Source organism: Procambarus clarkii, chromosome 32, assembly GCF_040958095.1.
Source record: "Procambarus clarkii isolate CNS0578487 chromosome 32, FALCON_Pclarkii_2.0, whole genome shotgun sequence".
NCBI classification, from domain to species: domain Eukaryota; kingdom Metazoa; phylum Arthropoda; class Malacostraca; order Decapoda; family Cambaridae; genus Procambarus; species Procambarus clarkii.
In genome coordinates, this window is record NC_091181.1 from 42606941 (window position 1) to 42631041 (window position 24101).

Consider the following 24101-nt stretch of genomic DNA (forward strand, 5'->3'; position numbering starts at 1 on the left):
TTGTGTCACAGATTTTAGAAGTAAGGATTTCTTATGAGAAAAATAATTTCCGAGACTTAGAAGTTTGTTAAAGCCTTATGGGAGAAATTCAAATAACGTGTGTAGCACTTTAGGGTTTCCAGGAGAACTCTACGGACATGTTTTACATGTTTTCAACTTACAAAATCGTCTATGTAAGCCTTAGTTATTCATATAAATTTAGAAAATCACCTGTGTAAGTCATGGTTTTCAAGTCTCGTACATCACACCCCCCTCCCTCCCCCCTTACCTCGCAATCTGTCGCGTCACCTTTATTTACTTTACGCCCGGCCAGCCAGACATCGCATACAGGGTACCTCTTATCATATCTTATCCATAATATCTGGACCGTCCCTCCTCTCTCTCTCTCTCTCCTTTCATTCAGTTCAACTATTTTCCAACATCGTATGTTTGCTCCTTTTCATTAAGCAAGTCAGTTTTCCACAAATAAATCATGTTAGTAAGCATGTTCTAGCTCACGTTCCCCCACCTTAGTCCCCTGTCGTATAATGAATACTATCATTCCAATCCCTCTAAAATTTAAAAATAATCATATTTCAAATGTAGTTCAATACAGTAATTTAGTTACCAAGCTCCAGCGCTTGTCCTCCGCCTTAGCTCTCTCTCGTATCTTCGTTAGTATCAGTCCAATTTCCCTGAAATTTTTACCCTCTGTATTTCAGGCACCATAAATAAGATCAAAACAGTTACCAAGCTCCAGCGCTTGTCCTCCGCCTTAGCTCTCTCTCGTATCTTCGTTAGTATCAGTCCAATTTCCCTGAAATTTTTACCCTCTGTATTTCGGGCACCGTAAATAAGATCAAAACAGTTACCAAGCTCCAGCGCTTGTCCTCCGCCTTAGCTCTCTCTCGTATCTTCGTTAGTATCAGTCCAATTTCCCTGAAATGTTTACCCTCTGTATTTCAGACACCGTAAATAAGATCAAAACAGTTACCAAGCTCCAGCGCTTGTCCTCCGCCTTAGTTCTCTTTCGTATCTTTGTAAATAAACCATCAATTTCCCTTAAATTTTTACCCTCTGTATTTCAGACACCGTAAATAAAATCAAGTCAGTTATCGAGCTCCAGCTCTCGTCCCCGCCTTAGTTCTCCCTCGTATCTTTGTAATTAACCCATCAATTTCCCTAAAATTAAAAGCAGACATACTTCAAAGTTAGTAAATAAGATCAAGTCAGTTACTGAGCTCCAGCTCTCGTCCCCCGCCTTAGTTCTCCTTCGTATCTTTGTAAATAACCCATCAATTTCCCTAAAATTAAAAGCAGACATACTTCAAAGTTAGTAAATAAGATCAAGTCAGTTACTGAGCTCCAGCTCTCGTCCCCCACCCTCTTCCACCCTCAAGTCTTTGTAAATAAACCATCAATTTCCCCGAAATTTTTACCCTCTGTATTTCAGACATAGTAAATATGATGAAAACAATTATAAAACTCTAGCTCTTGTCCTCTGTCCAAGTTCACTCCTGTAAATTCATACTATCAATCCAAATCCCCTTGAGATTTAAACACCCAACTACATTTTCAGACATAGTAAATAAAAACCAGTTCAGTTATCAAGTTTCAACTCTTGTGCCCCAACTTAGTTCATTTGTGCAAGTTCTTTATTTTCCAACTAAATCACTCTGAGATTTAAGATCACCTTATTTTCTAACGTAGTAAAATTAATCTGGACATTAGCCTTAGATCATCGGACATAAATATATTCGATCAAGTCCGTCTCCAGCTTATCTCTTATCCGAGTATACACATAACCCCAACCTGTTTAATTATCTTTCACCCCCTCCCACCTTCCTCCATCTCATCCAAGTCTCATAAATTTAAATGTAGCTATTAATTTGCGTTCTTTCCCCGTTCATAGCATATTCTCTGTAAGTTCAGATCTGTACTTAGTCTTACATATTCTCTACTTCTTTCCCATTTTATACAAGACTTAAACAACTATTACCGTCTCCTCTATCTTATTTAAACATGAGTCATATGTAAATATACCCGACTCTTTCCATCCATTACAAGTCCTAGCTTGTTCACCGCCCAACTCACTACGCTATTTCTACTCTACATGTTATAGCATGTTTTCCGCTCATCTTGGTACCAACCCTTACAATCTCTCTCTCTCATTCCTTTACATGTCTCAGCATGTTCGCCTCGCATCTTACTACGCTGTCTACTTTACATGTTGTAGCGTGTATTACTGTGTCCCATATCTTATTTAAACATGAGTCATATGTAAATATACCCGACTCCTTCCATCCATTACAAGTCCTAGCTTGTTCACCGCCCAACTCACTACACTGTCTACTTTACATGTTGTAGCATGTTTTCCGCACATCTTGATACCATCCCTTACAATCTCTCAATCCTTTACACATCCCAACTTTCAACCCTTTCTTACAATTTTCCTCCATCCCTCCGCTACATGTTCTTACCCGTTCATTACAGTCCACTACATATTCTCTAATCATCTCTGTACTAATTCTCAAAACTAGTTGTTTCTGTCATTTTAGTAAGTAAGTAAGTAGATCATCGTTATTAACAACAACAACAACAACAGTAACATTACTAATTCACAGTAAGTTACTACTGAGCATTTAGCAGTTATCCATTTTTTCAAATAAGGTCAATATAAATCATTCTAAGACATCTTCGTACAATTAAAGATACTTGCTTGTGCACTAAGTCATTACTTACAGTAGCATCTTAAGGCATTGTTTTCGTAACTCAGTTTTATTAAACATACACCTTCATTAGTCAAAGGAAAACTTTTCAAGTCATTGTATTCAATATTTCCGTTAAACTTACTACATCATGTCATTATTCTGTTTCATAATTAAGTACTTGTTTCAGTCCTCCAATGTAATAAGCAAATTATTCTATTAAGGATAAAGAAATCTTATTTAGAAGAGACATTAAGTTTATTACAACATTTAACGCATACAAGTGTTTTTAGTAGTTATACAGGTATTTCAAGAAATCATAAGTGTTCTTAGTAGTTATACAAGTGTTCAAGAAAATCATATACAGTTATTCTTAGTAGTTATACAAGTGTTCAAGAAAATCATAAGTGTTCAAGAAGCAATCATATACAAGTGTTCTTAGTAGTTATACAAGTGTTCAAGAAGCAATCATATACAGGTATTCATAGTAGTTATACAAGTGTTCAAGAAATCATAAACACTACAGTCTTATATAGAAATAAACATTTGAATTTATAAAAGAATTATAAGTAAAACATGTATTTGATTTCACACAATGAAACTCACTATCCAGCAAGTTAAAAAATCCATCACATGCACAGCATCCCCCTTCCCCTTCTCCAAAATAGATTAGTTTTTGTCCCTTAAATTCCTTTAAAACATAGAAAGCGTCGCTATAAACATTATCATCACAAATCAATTCAGGCCAGGACATTAGAAGTACTTCTCTGTCATTACAATAAGTCCTAACTGCTTCTACAGCATCCATTTGTTCAACCTCCATCCACTTACTCTCACCCATATTCGAGTAATTATCTGTAGCTCGTACCACATTAGTATGCCTTATCCTAATAAGATTTTCAATAAAGGCCATACCAGAGAAAACACCAAGTACAGGATCCTGTCCTATAAATCTCATCACTGCCTCTATTTCTATCTTTTGGGGGGTATGATATCCTATTTCTGGTCTCATCTTTATTAAATTTAACGGAAAAGATGGAAAGCTCTCCTCCATATGATCAATTAAACTCCAATGTTCATCTTCTTCTGTTTTAGGGTGAATAATACTAAGCTCTTTCACAGTCTTACTATTTACCTGCTGTTGCAGTTCATCCTGGCTCATTATAGTATACACTTCTCGTTCTTCAGAACTCAACTTATTAATAAACCAGTTTGCAGCATTTGGAGAACCAATTTCATCCACAAATTTTCTTATAAAAAATTTATCCTTTAAGTTACATCCTATAGGCACTTCTTCAAATTCTGGAAATATGTATTTAAAACGGGGTTTAGGTCTAAAAGTGCAAATTATTATATCGCCTTTAAATAACAAAGAAATTTTCTTCATCTCAGCCTTACTAGGAATTTTCGTCAGCAACAACACTTGACAATTCTCATGTTTCTTGAGTACATCTGTAACACTCTCTTTTAAGCTAAATAAGACTATGTCACATTTTATCATTGGAAGTTCTTCTTTCAACTTCATAAAATCACGACCAATCAGTATCATTAAAACATTTTCACTTTTGCTAATAAACTTTGCTAGAGCTGGAACAATGTTCTCATGCGCACATTTATCAGTATGTGTCATCACTTTATAAGTCTGTTTTTCCGCCAGGGGCATATTCTTCCACAAAACAGTCGAAGCTGGACTTTGCCATATAGTTTCTGACACAAGATCAGGCATGCTTCCAAACCCTGGTAGACTCTTCACATCCATCACATGGGGTAGATCTTTAAACAAAGAAAAATACAATATTTAACACAGGGACTATTAAATAATCATAATATTTCAAAACTAAAAGATATTCAATAATAAGCAAAATTATATCACAACAAATATAACGAGTACTGTAAGTACATCATACAATAAGCACTTACTGTATACAGCAGCCATCGATCCGAGTATGTCTTCTCACTGCTGGACCGAGATGGGGAGTTTATGGCAAGATATATCCCGACCTAGCTTATCACATCGGAGATTGTTACGCTCCGCCCCTCTCTCTTAGCTGTAGTTTCCAAATTAGTTATATGTATTATTTTAGATCTACTAGTTTTAACTATGATATTCTCTTCCGTTTATTAGATCCATCCTCTACTTGTTTCTTCTCTCTCCCAGTCCCCGTAACATCTTCTCCAAGAGGTATACGAACCATTAATAATTCTTTTTTATTATTCTTTAAAACATAAGCTAAATGGGCTAGTCCTGGAAAATAGTGTGTCTCCCATTCTTCTTGTTCTTCTTTACTCCATCCTATTCCGTCATTAAACCCAATACCATATGGAATAATTATACGCTGGATTAAATTATTATTTCTTGCCTGACAACAAATTTGTCTTATTGCAGATTTAAAACTCCAACGTTTAATAATATCTTTCTGTAATCCTAGATCTTCATTAGAGCTACTGTATTGAAGTCCTATAATATGAGGTTTTATTTCTGGTTCTGGAGATAAAGCAAGTACTATACCACCAGGAGTTATATTATTCTGTACCACTTCACACTCGGAAACTTTACTGTAAGGATATTTTTCCCATAACAGTTGTGCAAATCCACCAGATAAATTATGAGAATCGTAGACAAGACAGTCTCCAGGTTTTAGAATTTCATCACTAGTAAAATCAGCATCTATAATACACTTATTCAAACGCTTAAGCTTCACTTGCATGTACATAGAACAATCCATCTTGAAGTAAGACAGAAAAAGTTTCGTACCTCTTCCTATATACTCAGAAAAGTAGAGTTGACATTTAGACATTAAAAAGGGAGAAAATAAACACACGAGTTTCTATTTTGTTATTTAATGTGTAAAAATGTACAATGTATTTAATTTGTAAAAATGTACAAAGTATAAATTATTTACAGACATTATTATTCCCAATCCATCTTCTCTTCTAAATTTGTAAAACTACTACTAACACACATTGTAACATTAGTATCAACAGACGTAGTAACATTAACAGGTGTTGAATTAATTGTATCAGACAACTTAGTGTTGATAGAAGGTGAACTAGCATCAGCGGTAGCAGGCGTAGCATCATCTTCAGGTGTCCTAGCAGCATCAGTAGCATTAGTTGTGGATCCATTTTGAAGAACAGCAATGTATGGAATCTTATTTTCAAAGATGCCGTGGGTGGATGACTGAGGAGGAACGATGTTTTCAGGACGTACTATGAAGAGTACAATACCTCGTTTTCGTAGTTTTTGTCCTATTTTCTCAAGTATAGGCAAATATTTACTTTCCCATACTGCGCAGTTGTCCAAATAACTTGACATGCCAAACCCATATGGAATAATAATTCTCTTAACACATCTTTTAAGAATGAAAACAAGGGCTTCCTTCAGAGCATTTTCAAACCAGCGCCATCTCTGATATTCTGTATCTTTTTCAAGTCCATCGTAAAAATGTTCATCTAAACTTCGTACTTCACACGGAGGATTTTCATATGCTGGTAAAGTTGCAGGTCTACTAGCAAACTGAGTCACTAAACCAATAATAAGGGGTAGATGGGGATCTTCATCCATCCTGTTGTTAAATTCAGGTGGTTCTCCAATATGTATACTGCCAGGGTTACTGCGATAAGATACAACAACCCTGTTTTTGTAAGGAAAGTTTTCACGATGTAATCTCGCATATGGGTAACGATCCCACAATCCTTGCACAATTTTACACATTTGTACACTCGTAGCATCAAGATCGTACAATAAACAGTCGTGATTATTGTAGACGGACAGGGAGGCAAAGTCTCCAATAATAGTCTTGATCTCCATAGCCTTGAATATCCAAGCTTGAAGTAGATTCCGACATCCAAGAAGAGGAGGACGCCGTAAGAGATCACTCCGGGGGAAGCATATATACATCTTTAGGCTGCGCGTAGAAACACTGCGCACACAAAAGGTTGCCAAGTGTTACTTGCTCTTCCTCTGCATAATCTCCTCGTTAAACAGTAATTTAACTTCCACTCCGTAGGGTTTTAACTGTTTATACATATCTTCAATAACAGGAAGATAAGTATTTTCCCAAACTTTATCTCTTCGAACACATGTAATCCCAATTCCTGTTGGTATTATAACTCTCATAATTTGAGGAGAGCCCTTGATAAAGTTAAATAAATCTTTCATACCATTCTTGAAGTAGACGAGACGATTAATGGATGTATCTTCGTTTAATCCAGAGAGCATGTTTCTGTCTTTTGAGTTTTCTATAATTCCCCGAGCAATGTTATTACTTTCTATAGGTAATCCAATACCGTATTGAGTGGCTATAGCAACAATATACGGAAGATTTTCTCCTTTAGAGATATGAATTGTTCCTGGTACTGGACGATCTTCAGGGATACATCTCTTAAGACTGTACAAGGGTCGGCGAACATTATAAGCGTCAGCATGAGAATATTTCTTGGCTAAGTCTAGGGCCATTCCTCGGGGAACACAGGATATACAGTTCACTCCGTACACAATACAGGTTTCATTATTACAAAATGAATCGTCGGTTAAATAACCCTGACAAGTTGTCAGAACAGTATCCATGGTGAATTTCCTTCCTCGTAAGGTAGTAGATACGATCCAGATAGTCGTAATAATATCCCTAATGTGAGGTCCGCGCTCTTATATTGGGGGTAATGTAAAAGTTACCACTTATTTGAATATATTAATAAGGATTTTTGTTACCTTAGAGCGATATTATAAATGACATTATAACTAATAGTATATTTCATTTTAGGATATAGATGCTTTAAGCATATATTTTAATTAGATTAAATAAGAATTTACTACTAAATTATATATATATATATCTATCATTATGTACGGCAGCTACGAATAATGACGTAACAGTATACTTTTAGCGAGATTGCCAAAGTGATGTATTTTTCTAATAAGTCTAATAAATAATGAAAGTAGTTTACTAAGTAATTATATAAGAGCTTTATTTAATTATGAAACTTTAAGGATTTTTAAATAGAGAAGTATTTAGAGGAGATTACTGTCTATTATAAATGAGGAAACTGTTAAATATGTAGCGATGTACGATACTTATTTTAGGGATATATATACTTGCTTATCCTACTCTAATAGTTAGTGCTGCCCTCACACGATGGATCCTTTGTGTGCCAGGAAGTTTTACAGTATAGAAAGCCTTAAATGTGCAGGAGTTAGACTACAAACATTTGTGGATTGGCCCATTAAGTGGTTAAACCCTATTGACTTAGTTGAAGATGGGTTCTATTACCTTCGCAATAGTGATTACTGTTTGTGTGCATTTTGTTATTGTATAGTAGGTGCATGGATTGTTGGTGATACCCCCAGAAGACGTCATAAGATCATTAATCAAGACTGTGCCTTTATTAGAGGCAAGAGGAGTGACAATGTTTCTTTAGAGGTGTCTGAGATAGCTTTCAAATATGGACTGGAATTTGTTTCCCATAAAATAGAACTGGGAAATAAGAAAATAAGTGATAGTAGTAAGTATATATTCTTATGATGTATTCTTATACCAGTCTTATATACTCTGTACAAAACTTGATTGCTTAAATAGATACTTCTTATTCTTCTAAAGAATAATTTACGTAACTACGTTATATTTTTTAGGTGGTGCTCCTCCTAAGGAAGATCTGGGATTGATCAAATTTAGGAAATCGCTGAATCCAGGATTGGTAACTTATAAATCTCGCCTAGAGACATTTGATATGACATGGCCTGGAAGCGTCAAGCAAACTTCTCATGAGCTGGCAGAAGCTGGTTTTTTTTACTGTGGTATGAAGTGTTTTAACTATTTTAACTTAATAGAGTTATAAGTAAAGAAATAATGAATATTAGTTAAAAGATAGTACCGAGATAATGCTGGATTGTTTTATGGTTTTCAGGTATAAGTGACCACGTCTGCTGCTATCACTGCGCCTGTGGAATACGAAATTGGAGACCAGAAGATGATCCTTGGACGTTACATGCGAGATGTAGTCCAGAATGTGCTTACATTATTCTTGCAAGGGGCAAGGAATTTGTTAAGAATGCTAGATTGACAATACAATTACCTATAAAACCTATAGACAATGATTTAATTAATATCTTAATGGAGGGTATGGATAAGTTTAAACATCTGATTCATCAAAAATTATTACCTGTGGAGAGTATAAGATATGCTTTAAGTGAGTATCTTAAGGAATCCAGAGATTTGTTACCTTTTATTATACAAAGTAGATGCCTAGAAATCGTGTTGAGGTATATGCAAGAGGGTACAGATATTTATTTACGGGTACGGGACTTAATTTATGAAGCAGTTGATGATAAAAAGGAACAAGAAGCTACACTTGAAGATCTGGGATTGAAAACTTTACCGGAGACTTGTACTAACACTGTTGAAAACAAGGACTGTACAGAACAATCTTGGGAAGAAGATATTTTATGCAGAGTTTGTATGGATAAAAATATAAATATTGTAATACTACCATGTAAACATATGGTGACATGCAGTGGTTGTCTTTTAGCTCTGAAATGCTGTCCAATTTGTAGAGGAAATATTTTATATATAATAAATCCAATTGCTTCTTGAACACTTGTATATGATTTTCTTGAGCACTTGTAAAACTACTAAGAACACTTATGATTTCTTGAAATACCTGTATAACTACTAAAAACACTTGTATGCGTTAAATGTTGTAATAAACTTAATGTCTCTTCTAAATAAGATTTCTTTATCCTTAATAGAATAATTTGCTTATTACATTGGAGGACTGAAACAAGTACTTAATTATGAAACCGAATAATGACATGATGTAGTAAGTTTAACGGAAATATTGAATACAATGACTTGAAAAGTTTTCCTTTGACTACTGAAGGTGTATGTTTAATAAAACTGAGTTACGAAAACAATGCCTTAAGATGCTACTGTAAGTAATGACTTAGTGCACAGGCAAGTATCTTTAATTGTACGAAGATGTCTTAGAATGATTTATATTGACCTTATTTGAAAATGGATAACTACCAAATGCTCAGTAGTAACTTACTGTGAATTAGTAATGTTACTGTTGTTGTTGTTGTTGTTAATAACGATGATCTACTTACTTACTTACTTACTAAAATGACAGAAACAACTAGTTTTGAGAATTAGTACAGAGATGATTAGAGAATATGTAGTGGACTGTAATGAACGGGTAAGAACATGTAGCGGAGGGATGGAGGAAAATTGTAAGAAAGGGTTGAAAGTTGGGATGTGTAAAGGATTGAGAGATTGTAAGGGATGGTATCAAGATGTGCGGAAAACATGCTACAACATGTAAAGTAGACAGTGTAGTGAGTTGGGCGGTGAACAAGCTAGGACTTGTAATGGATGGAAGGAGTCGGGTATATTTACATATGACTCATGTTTAAATAAGATATGGGACACAGTAATACACGCTACAACATGTAAAGTAGACAGCGTAGTAAGATGCGAGGCGAACATGCTGAGACATGTAAAGGAATGAGAGAGAGAGATTGTAAGGGTTGGTACCAAGATGAGCGGAAAACATGCTATAACATGTAGAGTAGAAATAGCGTAGTGAGTTGGGCGGTGAACAAGCTAGGACTTGTAATGGATGGAAAGAGTCGGGTATATTTACATATGACTCATGTTTAAATAAGATAGAGGAGACGGTAATAGTTGTTTAAGTCTTGTATAAAATGGGAAAGAAGTAGAGAATATGTAAGACTAAGTACAGATCTGAACTTACAGAGAATATGCTATGAACGGGGAAAGAACGCAAATTAATAGCTACATTTAAATTTATGAGACTTGGATGAGATGGAGGAAGGTGGGAGGGGGTGAAAGATAATTAAACAGGTTGGGGTTATGTGTATACTCGGATAAGAGATAAGCTGGAGACGGACTTGATCGAATATATTTATGTCCGATGATCTAAGGCTAATGTCCAGATTAATTTTACTACGTTAGAAAATAAGGTGATCTTAAATCTCAGAGTGATTTAGTTGGAAAATAAAGAACTTGCACAAATGAACTAAGTTGGGGCACAAGAGTTGAAACTTGATAAATGAACTGGTTTTTATTTACTATGTCTGAAAATGTAGTTGGGTGTTTAAATCTCAGGGGGATTTGGATTGATAGTATGAATTTACAGGAGTGAACTTGGACAGAGGACAAGAGCTAGAGTTTTATAATTGTTTTCATCATATTTACTATGTCTGAAATACAGAGGGTAGAAATTTCGGGGAAATTGATGGTTTATTTACAAAGACTTGAGGGTGGAAGAGGGTGGGGGACGAGAGCTGGAGCTCAGTAACTGACTTGATCTTATTTACTAACTTTGAAGTATGTCTGCTTTTAATTTTAGGGAAATTGATGGGTTATTTACAAAGATACGAAAGAGAATTAAGGCGGGGACGAGAGCTGGAGCTCGATAACTATTTTGATCTTATTTACGGTGTCTGAAATACAGAGGGTAGAAATTTCAGGGGAATTGATCTGTTACTAACGAAGATACGAGAGAGAGCTAAGGCGGAGGACAAGAGCTGGAGCTTGGTAACTGTTTTGATCTTATTTACGGTGTCTGAAATACAGAGGCTAAAAATCTCAGGGAATTTGGACTGTTACTAATGATTTTGTACAAATGAACTAAGCTGGGGACAAGAGCTAGAGTTTGATAATTGTTTGCATTTACTAAACTATGTCTGAAATACAGAGGGTAGAAATTTCAGGGAAATTGGACTGATACTAACGAAGATACGAGAGAGAGCTAAGGCGGAGGACAAGAGCTGGAGCTTGGTAACTAAATTACTGTATTGAACTACATTTGAAATATGATTATTTTTAAATTTTAGAGGGATTGGCATGATAGTATTCATTATACGACAGGGGACTAAGGTGGGGAACGTGAGCTAGAACTTGCTTACTAACATGATTTATTTGTGTAAAACTGTCTTGCTTAATGAAAAGGAGCAAACATACTGACTTGCTTAATGAAAAGGAGCAAACATACGATGTTGGAAAATAGTTGAACTGAATGAAAGGAGAGAGAGAGAGAGAGGAGGGAGAGAGAGAGAGGAGGGACGGTCCAGATATTACGGATAAGATAAGATAAGAGGTACCCTGTATGCGATGTCTGGCTGGCCGGGCGTAAAGTAAATAAAGGTGACGCGACAGATTGCGAGGTAAGGGGGGAGGGAGGGGGGTGTGATGTACGAGACCTGAAAACCATGACTTACACAGGTGATTTTCTAAATTTATATGAATAACTAAGGCTTACATAGACGATTTTGTAAGTTGAAAACATGTAAAACATGTCCGTAGAGTTCTCCTGGAAACCCTAAAGTGCTACACACGTTATTTGAATTTCTCCCATAAGGCTTTAACAAACTTCTAAGTCTCGGAAATTATTTTTCTCATAAGAAATCCTTACTTCTAAAATCTGTGACACAAAATTTACCTGAAAACCCTGGCTCACACAGACGATATTGGAACCTCAAAACCCTGGCTCACACAGACGATATTGGAACCTGAAAACCATGGCTCACACAGACGATATTTTCCCTTTGGAACCTGAAAACCATGGCCCGCACAGACGATATTTGACCTGAAAAAAAATATCGTCTGTGTGGAGCCATCCCTACTACTCACGTGTACACACACACACCCACACGTGTACACACCCACACCCACACGTGTACACACCCACACGTGTACACACCCACCCACACGTGTACACACACACACCCACACGTGTACACACCCACACCCACACGAGTACACACACACTCACACACCCACACGAGTACACACACACTCACACACCCACACGTGTACACACACACACCCACACGTGTACACACACACACCCACACGTATACACACACACACACCCACACATGTACACACACACACCCACACGTGTACACACACCCACCCACACGTGTACACACACACACCCACACGTATACACACACACACCCACACGTGTACACACACACACCCACACGTATATACACACACACACCCACACATGTACACACACACACCCACACATGTACACACACACACCCACACGTGTACACACACACACCCACACATGTACACACACACACCCACACGTGTACACACACACACCCACACGTGTACACACCCACACCCACACGTGTACACACCCACCCACACGTGTACACACACACACCCACACGTGTACACCCACGCACCCACACGTATTCACACACACACCCACACATGTACACACACACACACCCACACATGTACACACACACACCCACACGTGTACACACACACACACCCACACACACCCACACGTGTACACACACACACCCACACGTGTACACACACCCACCCACACGTGTACACACACACACCCACACATGTACACACACACACACCCACACGTGTACACACACACACACCCACACGTGTACACACACACACACCCACACGTGTACACACACACACACCCACACGTGTACACACACACACACCCACACGTGTACACACACACACACCCACACGTGTACACACACACACACCCACACGTGTACACACACACACACCCACACGTGTACACACACACACTCTCTCACAATCCTATATAAAAATCCTAGGAAATGGTGAAAAAGAACGATTGAGGGGGGATTGTTGTATTAGAGGATGCGTAGCGCCGGAGGGTAGGTGAGGTGAGGTGATGGAGGTGAGGTGGTGTGGGGTGGGGGTGAGGTGATTGGGTGAGGTGAGGTGAGGGGGCGAGGTGATGGGGTGAGGTGATGTGATGGGGTGAGGGGAGGGGGGTGAGGTGAGGTGATGGGGGTCAGGTGAGGTGGTGTGAGGGGCGAGGCGAGGTGATGGGGGTGAGGTGAGGTGAGGTGATGGGGTTGATGTGAGGTTATGGGGGTGAGGTGAGGTGATGGGGGTGGGGTGAGGTGAGGGGCGAGGTGAGGGGCGAGGTGAGGTGATAGGGTTGAGGTGAGGTGAGGTGATAGGGTTGAGGTGAGGTGAGGTGATAGGGTTGAGGTGAGGTGATGGGGTGAGGTGAGGTGAGGTGATGGGGTGAGGTGAGGTAAGGTGAGGTGAGGTTAGATTAGGTTTTTGAACCTTTAACTGAATGAACATATTCCCGACAAATAATAAATCGATTTCATCGGACGAACATTGTCTTTTAAGCTCCGATGGTTTCTGAACTACTTAACTAAATATCAGGACAATTTTCCCCATGGCCAACACCGACTCTGAACTTCAATAATGCTCTGGGCCATTGCGAAACCATTTTGCTGTTTGATGCCTGTTCCGTTCACCCCATTCCCTCTGTCACGTGGTTCTCCTTCCCCTCTCTCGCTAATTGGCTCTCTCTTTTACCTCTCTCCAGTTTGGCTTTTATCCTAACATTTTAATACGGCTCTTTGATAACCAAAACAACTGAAACTAGTGTGGGCGAAAAGTATTGATAAGGAGATGTTCCACGTCTATATATAGCAGTGTGCCGCGTCTTTGCTATATAAAGACCCAGCACTCTGCTGTACAGAGACCCAGCACTCTGCTGTACAGAGACCCAGCACTCTGCTGTACAGAGACCCAGCACTCTGCTGTACAGAATACTAGGTCTTTATACAGCAGATGGCGAGGTCTTTAAATAGCAGAGTGCTGGGTCTTTATATAGTAGAGTGGCCCGTCTTAATTCAGTAGGGTGGAAGGCCTTGATACATACAGCAGATGGCCACATCCTTATACAGCAGAGTGCTGGGTGTTTATATAGCAGAGTGGCCCGTCTTCACACAGCACAGCTCACTATTCTTGCTAACATTGTTGTGACGAGGCCCTCTCGCGCGTCCCTCGACCGTCACCTTGACTCTAAACTAAGATTTTAGTGCCCTGTTAAACAGGGTATAAACGCTGGTCCCGTAATGTTTAATGCCTCCAAACTGAAGCGTTTACAATCACGGATGGGATGACGGTGCTCAGAGCTCAGCCAGTGTCAACAACTCGCCTCAAACTCTTCCCACCATGTCGACAAGTGGCGTCAAGCTCCGCCCACCTCGGCAACAAGGGGCACCAAGCTCCGCCCACCTCGTTAACAAGGGGCACCAAGCTCCGCCCACCTCGTCAACAAGGGGCGCCAAGCTCCGCCCACCTCGTCATCAAGGGGCACCAAGCTCCGCCCACCTCGTCATCATGGGGCACCAAGCTCCGCCCACCTCGTCAGCAGGGGGCATCAAGCTCCTCCCACCTCGTCAACAAGGGGCGTCAAGCTCCGCCCACCTCGTCAACAAGGGGCTTCAAGCTCCGCCCACCTCGGCAACAAGGGGCACCAAGCTCCGCCCACCTCGGCAACAAGGGGCACCAAGCTCCGCCCACCTCGGCAACAAGGGGCACCAAGCTCCGCCCACCTCGGCAACAAGGGGCACCAAGCTCCGCCCACCTCGTCAGCAGGGGGCGCCAAGCTCCGCCCACCTCGTCATCAAGGGGCACAAAGCTCCACCCACCTCGTCAGCAGGGGGCGCCAAGCTCCGCCCACCTCGTCAGAAGGGGGCGCCAAGCTCCGCCCACCTCGTCATCAAGGGGCACCAAGCTCCGCCCACCTCGTCAGCAGGGGGCGCCAAGTTCCGCCCACCTCGTCAACAAGGGGCGCCAAGCTCCGCCCACCTCGTGAACAAGGGGGCGCCAAGCTCCGCCCACCTCGTCATCAAGGGGCACCAAGCTCCGCCCACCTCGTCAGCAGGGGGCGCCAAGCTCCGCCCACCTCGTCAACAAGGGGCGCCAAGCTCCGCCCACCTCGTCAACAAGGGGCACCAAGCTCCGCCCACCTCGTCAACAAGGGGCACCAAGCTCCGCCCACCTCGTCAGCAGGGGGCGCCAAGCTCCGCCCACCTCGTCAACAAGGGGCGCCAAGCTCCGCCCACCTCGTCATCAAGGGGCGCCAAGCTCCGCCCACCTCGTCAGCAGGGGGCGCCAAGTTCCGCCCACCTCGTGAACAAGGGGCGCCAAGCTCCGCCCACCTCGTGAACAAGGGGCGCCAAGCTCCGCCCACCTCGTCATCAAGGGGCACCAAGCTCCGCCCACCTCGTCATCAAGGGGCACCAAGCTCCGCCCACCTCGTCAGCAGGGGGCGCCAAGCTCCGCCCACCTCGTCAACAAGGGGCGCCAAGCTCCGCCCACCTCGTCAGAAGGGACGCCAAGCTCCGCCCACCTCGTCAACAAGGGGCACCAAGCTCCGCCCACCTCGTCAGCAGGGGGCGCCAAGCTCCGCCCACCTCGTCAACAAGGGGCACCAAGCTCCGCCCACCTCGTCAGCAGGGGGCGCCAAGCTCCGACCTATCCCACCGTTATTTTACCGTCCTTCTAAAAGTGTCGTCCCTGAATGCAATATGACTAAGACTGCAAAGAATGTTTAACAAAATTTTGGCTTTATCTCGTGTACCTAATCTTTTCTTCCTTTTCACGAACAGTTCTTCACGTTTTGGGAGATTGGGAATGGAGGCAAAGGTCACCCTTTTCTCTTCCCCAGTTTTCCCTCCCTTCCACGTCAGCTGTTCCCATCACTGTGGTCCCTTCCACGTCAGTTGTTCCCTTCACTGTGGTCCCTTCTAAGTCAGCTGTTCCCATCACTGTGGTCCCTTCCACGTCAGTTGTTCCCTTCACTGTGGTCCCTTCTAAGTCATCTGTTCCCATCACTGTGGTCCCTTCTAAGTCATCTGTTCCCATCACTGTGGTCCCTTCTAAGTCATCAGTTCCCATCACTGTGGTCCCTTTTATGTTAGCTGTTACACTGAGGGCCCCGTCTTCCTTGTCAGATGTTCCCTTCCACTATGGTCCCTTGTCAGCGGTTTCCTTCCACTGTGGTCCCTTCTTTGTCAGATATGGCCCCTTCCGCTATGGTCCCTTCCATGTCAGTTGTTCTTTCCTCTTTGATCCTCTCCTCTCTGCTGTTCTCTTTCCCTTTGGTTCTTTCATAGTCGTCTGCTCCCTTCATCATATTTTCAGCTTGGTATTAACGTTATCATCATTGTCAGTGCGCCGAAATTAACACGTAGAATGTTGTGTTTATTTTCTGGTAATAATTCTCAATTAGATCATGGCCCGGTTTGGGATTGAAAGCAGAGAGTTGGCATCAACGGGGTGAAACTGGAGTAGAGACATGTCGTTAGTGATGTCCCAGGGGTCGGTATTGGGGGCCCCTTTGTTCATGTACCAACGACCTTGGTGATGGAGTGAAGAATAGTATCAGAGAGCTGGCGGGTGACACGAGAGTGGGTCGGAGAGTAGACACGAATGAGGACTCTTCGTAACACAAGAAAAATCTACCACGTGGCAGAACTGGGCAGGAAAGTGGCAGACGAACTTATACGTTCATAAGTGCAAAGCCCAAAAATAAGGAAATGGTTGTTATATAAAAAAGGTTAACTTTCAATCTCAAATAATCGTAGTGTTTACAAGGGTAAATGGGGCAAGAGAAGGATTGGGCTCGGGGAGAATGGGGGCATGGGGAAGAGAACTTGGTAATGCGGAGTGAAGATAGTACACTACTGACTTGATGGTCTTATTTAGTATGGTCTTATTAAGTGTCTGCCTCTGAGCAAAGGCAAACCTTTGTCTGTCTTGCAGCCCAGACCATTCCCCCCCCCCCCATACAACTCCCTCTCTCATTCCGTTCCTCTTCTCCCAACAACTGTCTTCTCACTATCCATACCCTCTACACTGCATTATTTACCGGTTCTCTCTCCCACTCACTCACTCTCTCTCTCTCTCTCTCTCTCTCTCTCTCTCTCTCTCTCTCTCTCTCTCTCTCTCTCTCTCTCTCTCACTCTCTTTCCAAACGTCTTTTCTTGTTTCTGTCTCTACACTCTCCCCCCCCATTCTTCCTCTTCCTTACTTTACTGTTTCTCTCCACACCTACCTCTTCCTCTCATCAATGCTTCTCTACCTCTGTCTTACAATTCCTCCTCCGTATGTGTGTGCCAGCGGTTATCTGCAACATTAGCATAGTAATAATCCACACTTTACATATCATTAACATAGTTGACAATTCAGTGATTATTATTCAGATCAACATTCCCACAGGAGATGAATATTTAACATTGGGTCGGGCATTGATTCAACCACATATTGGCTCTCATAAATGCCATTAAATAGCAACATACACACGCATAATAGCTAGAAACCTCACCGTACACAATAGCTTACAACAAACCCACGTACAACAGCTAGGAACATACGTACAAAACCTAACAACATATCCGTGCACAATAGGGGGGGGGGTGTTGCAACATACCCGTGCACAGTAGCTAGCAACATACCAACGTTCAAATAAAACTTTGTATGTTGTGCAAACACACACACACTATAGCTATAGTACCATATCAGAAGACAACAGATTGCAACATGCAGCTAGCAACACACTCACGTACAAAACCTAGCAACATACCCGTGCACAATATTGGGGGAGGGAATTATGTTGCAACATATCCACGTACAAAACCTAGCAACATACCCGTGCACAATAATGGGGGAGGGAATTATGTTGCAACATATCCACGTACAAAACCTAGCAACATACCCGTGCACAATAATGGGGGAGGGAATTATGTTGCAACATATCCACGTACAAAAGCTAGCAACATACGTCCAAAAACTAGCAAGATACCCGTGCACAGTAGTTACACGATGGGAACATTAGTCAGCCGCCTTCCCCCTAACAACACCCCTCAACATATCGTCTCTCAATAGTTAATGTCACGCCCCCAGCATAATAGCCAACAACATGCGACAACGCACATATACTAGCAGGAGGCACAAGCACAATACCTATTGAGATATGCGAAAGCACAATAGCTAGGAGCATACCAACGCCACACACTACACATAGTGCCATATCCGAAGACAACGGCTAGCAGTATACACATATACAATAGTATCATTCCCACACTGAGTAGTTAGAAGCATACCAACGCAATACAGGTAGTAGAATACACACTATACTAACAGAATACCACACACAATAGCAGCATATACAACACACACAATAGCAGCATACCCACACACAATAGCAGCATACCCATACACAATAGCAGCATATCCATACACAATAGCAGCATACCCATACACAATAGCAGCATACCCACACACAATAGCAGCATACCCACGCACAATAGCAGCATACCATATACAATAGCAGCATACCATACACAATAGCAGCATGCCGTACACCATAGCAGGATACCACACACAGCAGCAGCAGCATACCACACACGCAGCATACCATACACAATAGTAGCATACCACACACAGCATCAGCATACCTCACACAATAGCAGCATACCACACACAGCAGCATACAACACACAATAGCAGCATACCATACACAATAGCAGCATACCATACACAACAGAAGCATACCACATACAATAGCAGCATACCACACACGATAGCAGTATACCATACACAATAGCAGCATACCATACACCATCGCAGCATACCATACACGATAGCAGCATACCATACACGATAGCAGCAAACCACACACAACAGCAGCATACCACACACAACAGCATACCACACACAACAGCATACCACACACAATAGCAGCATACCATACACAATAGCAGCATACCACACACAACAGTATACCACACACAATAGCAGCATACCTCACACAATAGCAGCATACCATACACAATAGCAGCATACCACACACAACAGTATACCACACACAATAGCAGCATACCTCACACAATAGCAGCATACCATACACAATAGCAGCATACCACACACAACAGTATACCACACACAATAGCAGCATACCTCACACAATAGCAGCATACCATACACAATAGCAGCATACCACACACAACAGTATACCACACACAATAGCAGCATACCACACACAATAGCAGCATACCTCACACAATAGCAGCATACCACACACAATAGCAGCATACCTCACACAATAGCAGCATACCATACACAATAGCAGCATACCACACACAACAGTATACCACACACAATAGCAGCATACCACACACAATAGCAGCATACCTCACACAATAGCAGCATACCATACACAATAGCAGCATACCACACACAACAGTATACCACACACAATAGCAGCATACCTCACACAATAGCAGCATACCATACACAATAGCAGCATACCACACACAACAGTATACCACACATAATAGCAGCATACCTCACACAATAGCAGCATACCTCACACAATAGCAGCATACCATACACAATAGCAGCATACCTCACACACAACAGCATACCTCACACAATAGCAGCATACCTCACACACAACAGCATACCTCACACAATAGCAGCATACCTCACACAATAGCAGCATACCTCACACACAACAGCATACCTCACACAATAGCAGCATACCTCACACACAACAGCATACCTCACACAATAGCAGCATACCTCACACAATAGCAGCATACCTCACACAATAGCAGCATACCTCACACAATAGCAGCATACCTCACACAATAGCAGCATACCTCACACAATAGCAGCATACCTCACACAATAGCAGCATACCATACACAATAGCTAGCAACAGTCAATTTCCTGCTTCTGGCATTATCGAGGTGGAATAGAACTCAGTTTGCTAAATGATAAAACATTCTGTGTTCATAAATATTTATTTATAGATTTGATTGAACTTTATTCCTGTCACAATACTCTTATCATTTACACACGAGCCAGATATAATCGGTCACAATACTGCCATCATTTAACGCATGAGTGAGACACACTCCGTTACAACTCTCTCTCTAGCCGGACACATCCTGAGCGAACAGTGCCATCATTTCCGCTCACTGCGTCAATATGGTCGGACTCCACAATAAGATATTCCACGACTGAGGACTCGCAGTAAGCTGTTGTATCTCTGACACTTGTATCAAACAATTAATTGTCATTATCAGCGTCTCTAGATTCATCCCTTTCCTTCCCTTTCAATCCCCTCTTCTTTACTGTTGTTCCCTTCCATCTGTCACTAATTACGTCCTGAACCATCTATCCTTTAAAAAATTTTATGAGCATAGACAAAAGGAAATGTTTCTTTAAAAGCTGCGTATTAAATGGACAAGAGAATGGGACTGATTAATATGGCAGGAGTTGTGAGTGGGGAGCCAGGGAGAAGGGTGGAGAGGGAAGACACAGGGGGTAACTAGGGAGAGGGATCTAACAAGGGTGAGGCGAGGGTGGCGCTGCTCCCTGGAGTTACTTGTCGTCATCGTCCATCTGCTGGAGTGAAAGGAGGTAATTAGAGCTATTGATCCAAGTTTATTAGTGTGATGTTCAGCCTATCATGAACGTCTGCCGAGCTCTCTGGGTGAGCCCTGAAGGTCAGCCCTGAAGGTGAGCCTTGAAGGTCAATCCTGAAGGTGAGCCTCGAAGGTGAGTCCTGAAAGTGAGCCCTAAAAGACAGCTCTTAAGGTGAGCCGTGAAGGTCAGCCCTGTAGGTCAGCCCTGAAGGAGAGATGTGAAGGTGTGCCGTTGAAGGTCAGCCCTGAAGGAGAGCCCTGAAGGAGAGCCCTGAAGGTGAGCCCTGAAGGAGAGCCCTGAAGGAGAGCCCTGAAGGTCAGCCCTGAAGGAGAGCCCTGAAGGAGAGATGTGAAGGTGTGCCGTTGAAGGTCAGCCCTGAAGGAGAGCCCTGAAGGAGAGCCCTGAAGGTGAGCCCTGAAGGAGAGCCCTGAAGGAGAGCCCTGAAGGTCAGCCCTGAAGGAGAGCCCTGAAGGAGAGCCCTGAAGGTCAGCCCTGAAGGAGAGCCCTGAAGGAGAGCCCTGAAGGAGAGCCCTGAAGGTCAGCCCTGAAGGTCAGCCCTGAAGGAGAGCCCTGAAGGAGAGCCCTGAAGGAGAGCCCTGAAGGTCAGCCCTGAAGGAGAGCCCTGAAGGAGAGCCCTGAAGGAGAGCCCTGAAGGAGAGCCCTGAAGGAGAGCCCTGAAGGAGAGCCCTGAAGGTCAGCCCTGAAGGAGAGCCCTGAAGGAGAGCCCTGAAGGAGAGCCCTGAAGGTCAGCCTTGAAGGAGAGCCCTGAAGGAGAGCCCTGAAGGAGAGCCCTGAAGGAGAGCCCTGAAGGTCAGCCCTGAAGGAGAGCCCTGAAGGAGAGCCCTGAAGGAGAGCCCTGAAGGAGAGCCCTGAAGGTCAGCCCTGAAGGTCAGCCCTGAAGGAGAGCCCTGAGGGTGAGCCCTGAAGGAGAGCTCTGAAGGAGAGCCCTGAAGGTGAGCCCTGAAGGTGAGCCCTGAAGGTGAGGCCTGAAGGTGAGGCCTGAGGATCAGACCCTAAAGGTCAGCCCTGTTAAATTCCTACGTTGTTAATCAATTAGGTGATTGTTTAACCACAACTATTTCGGCAACTTGTTATATAAACCGGAGGGTGTGAAGAGTGGGGTGAGAGCCTTCCGCTCTACTGTCGCCATCTCCGCTACGCATATAGACTTTAATGCTAAAAATACTTACGTTCCTTATGGCAGATAACCAGGTCATTTATATAATTAAACAGATTGTGTAAATTCTTCTCTGCGAAGGTTTTTACTACGTTGCACAAAGAGTTTCCTCAAAGAGAATCTTTCAAAGAAACGGAAAAAAGAAAATCACATCTCACTAAATCGTCACGAAGAAAACAGGATGGAGTTTTTTCTTGCGCGTTCCTCTTGGCCGGAGAGGAGAAACGAGATGACGACGTCGACTTCCCCGTCACGAGGGAAGATATGGCTCCATCCTTTTTACAGAATGTGTCGTTCGGGAGAAGCTCCGGAGCTTAATCTCTCCACTCAACGAGATGACGAGGAGCGTCTTCCCGCCTGTTCTTCCCACGACCACAGTGGCCCAGGAGGCACGAGTTCCGCTGAGAAGAGGAAACATACGTCCTAGATGGAGCCTATATCTTTCCTGCACTGTGACTGATGGATAGATCCTATCTTTCCCACACTGTGTCTGATGGATAGAGCCTCTCTTTCCCACACTGTGTCTGATGGATAGAGCCTCTCTTTCCCACACTGTGTCTGATGGATAGAGCCTATCATTCCAGTACTGTGAGTAAGAGGACCTGTCATCCCAGTACTGTGAGTAAGAGGACTTGTCATCCCAGTACTGTGAGTAAGAGGACTTGTCATCCCAGTACTGTGAGTAAGAGGACTTGTCATCCCAGTACTGTGAGTAAGAAGACTTGTCATCCCAGTACTGTGAGTAAGAGGACTTGTCATCCCAGTACTGTGAGTAAGAGGACTTGTCATCCCAGTACTGTGAGTAAGAGGACTTGTCATCCCAGTACTGTGAGTAAGAGGACTTGTCATCCCAGTACTGTGAGTAAGAGGACTTGTCATCCCAGTACTGTGAGTAAGAGGACTTGTCATCCCAGTACTGTGAGTAAGAGGACCTATCATTCCAGCACCGTGAGTAAGAGGCCCTATCTGTGGGAAATTTACCCACTATATCTATATTATTATCTAAAAAATGTATCATATCTACATATCAAAATCATATCAGAATCACTACAGTTTCATTATATCCTACATCTGGATCCTGCATGACAATGCCAACTATGATCACGTATACCATAGGTCCCTTAATGCCTATGTGACTGTGCATGATTTCTCAAGGATCTAGAAGCTTCTAGAAAAATTTCTTAATTACTAAACTATTGGAACAATCAATCGATTTCCTTTGAGGATTAAATCAAATCCTTAAATTAAATCAAATCAATAGTACTATCAAGTACTACAAATAATCTTTTAATATTATATGTAATTATTTTTATAATCACATCTGATCTCAGTCCTATGTCCAGACAGTAAAAATAATCAATCAATATACCTTGAAAGCTACCCTGTATAGGGAAGAGGGCGAAGCCAACTCGGCAGGGAAGCAACCTAAGGGGTGCCCCGAGGCAGAAAGCGTTGTTTACAGAGTGAAAACATGTGACGGTGCCTTGCTAACATTATTCTGTAAAGGACACTATAATAAATTATCTTTATCACCAGTGATTACTCTCTAGAACTGGGGGAGTACGTGGACCATATCTATAAGGAAAAATTCCTAGTACTTTATCTAAATAAGAGTGTAGAGTGGAGCACACCGAATGATGCCGCCTCCTCCTCCACCATCAACTACTTATCATCCTACTGCAAACGCAATTAAGGATATAATCAATTAGCAATGCTAACAGAAAAATAAACAGCAAAGCTGTGACATATAATATAGGGCCTAAACTCGACAAGAGAGTTATCTTGTCTGGCAACTTGTCAGACGGCACCCGACACTCAGACATAGGTATATTGAGTTATTAAAGTGTGTTGACTGGTCAATTGCATGTTTGTATAACCTTGATAAATCCAATAAGTCTGTTTTTCGTTACTGAAATATGGGGCATCACCCCGCCCTGTAAG

At 42.3% G+C, this 24101-nt stretch overlaps 2 protein-coding genes across 2 annotated transcripts in view; one reads left to right on the plus strand and one right to left on the minus strand.

Moving 5' to 3' along the window:
* Window positions 1-2994: 2994 nt before the first annotated feature.
* Window positions 2995-24101, minus strand: part of LOC138370419 (uncharacterized) — a 364834-nt gene continuing 343727 nt past the window's right edge. The window contains exon 2 of the mRNA XM_069334769.1: window positions 2995-4460. Within this exon, the coding sequence (XP_069190870.1) occupies window positions 3208-4446 (1239 nt within the window). The 5' untranslated portion in view covers window positions 4447-4460 and the 3' untranslated portion in view covers window positions 2995-3207. The remainder of the gene's footprint in view (window positions 4461-24101) is intronic.
* LOC138370418 (baculoviral IAP repeat-containing protein 8-like) lies at window positions 7656-9289 on the plus strand. The gene is made up of 3 exons (XM_069334768.1): window positions 7656-8189; window positions 8317-8481; window positions 8592-9289. Exons 1-3 carry the CDS (start codon window positions 7823-7825, stop codon window positions 9275-9277), a joined length of 1218 nt encoding a protein of 405 aa, XP_069190869.1. The 5' UTR covers window positions 7656-7822; the 3' UTR covers window positions 9278-9289.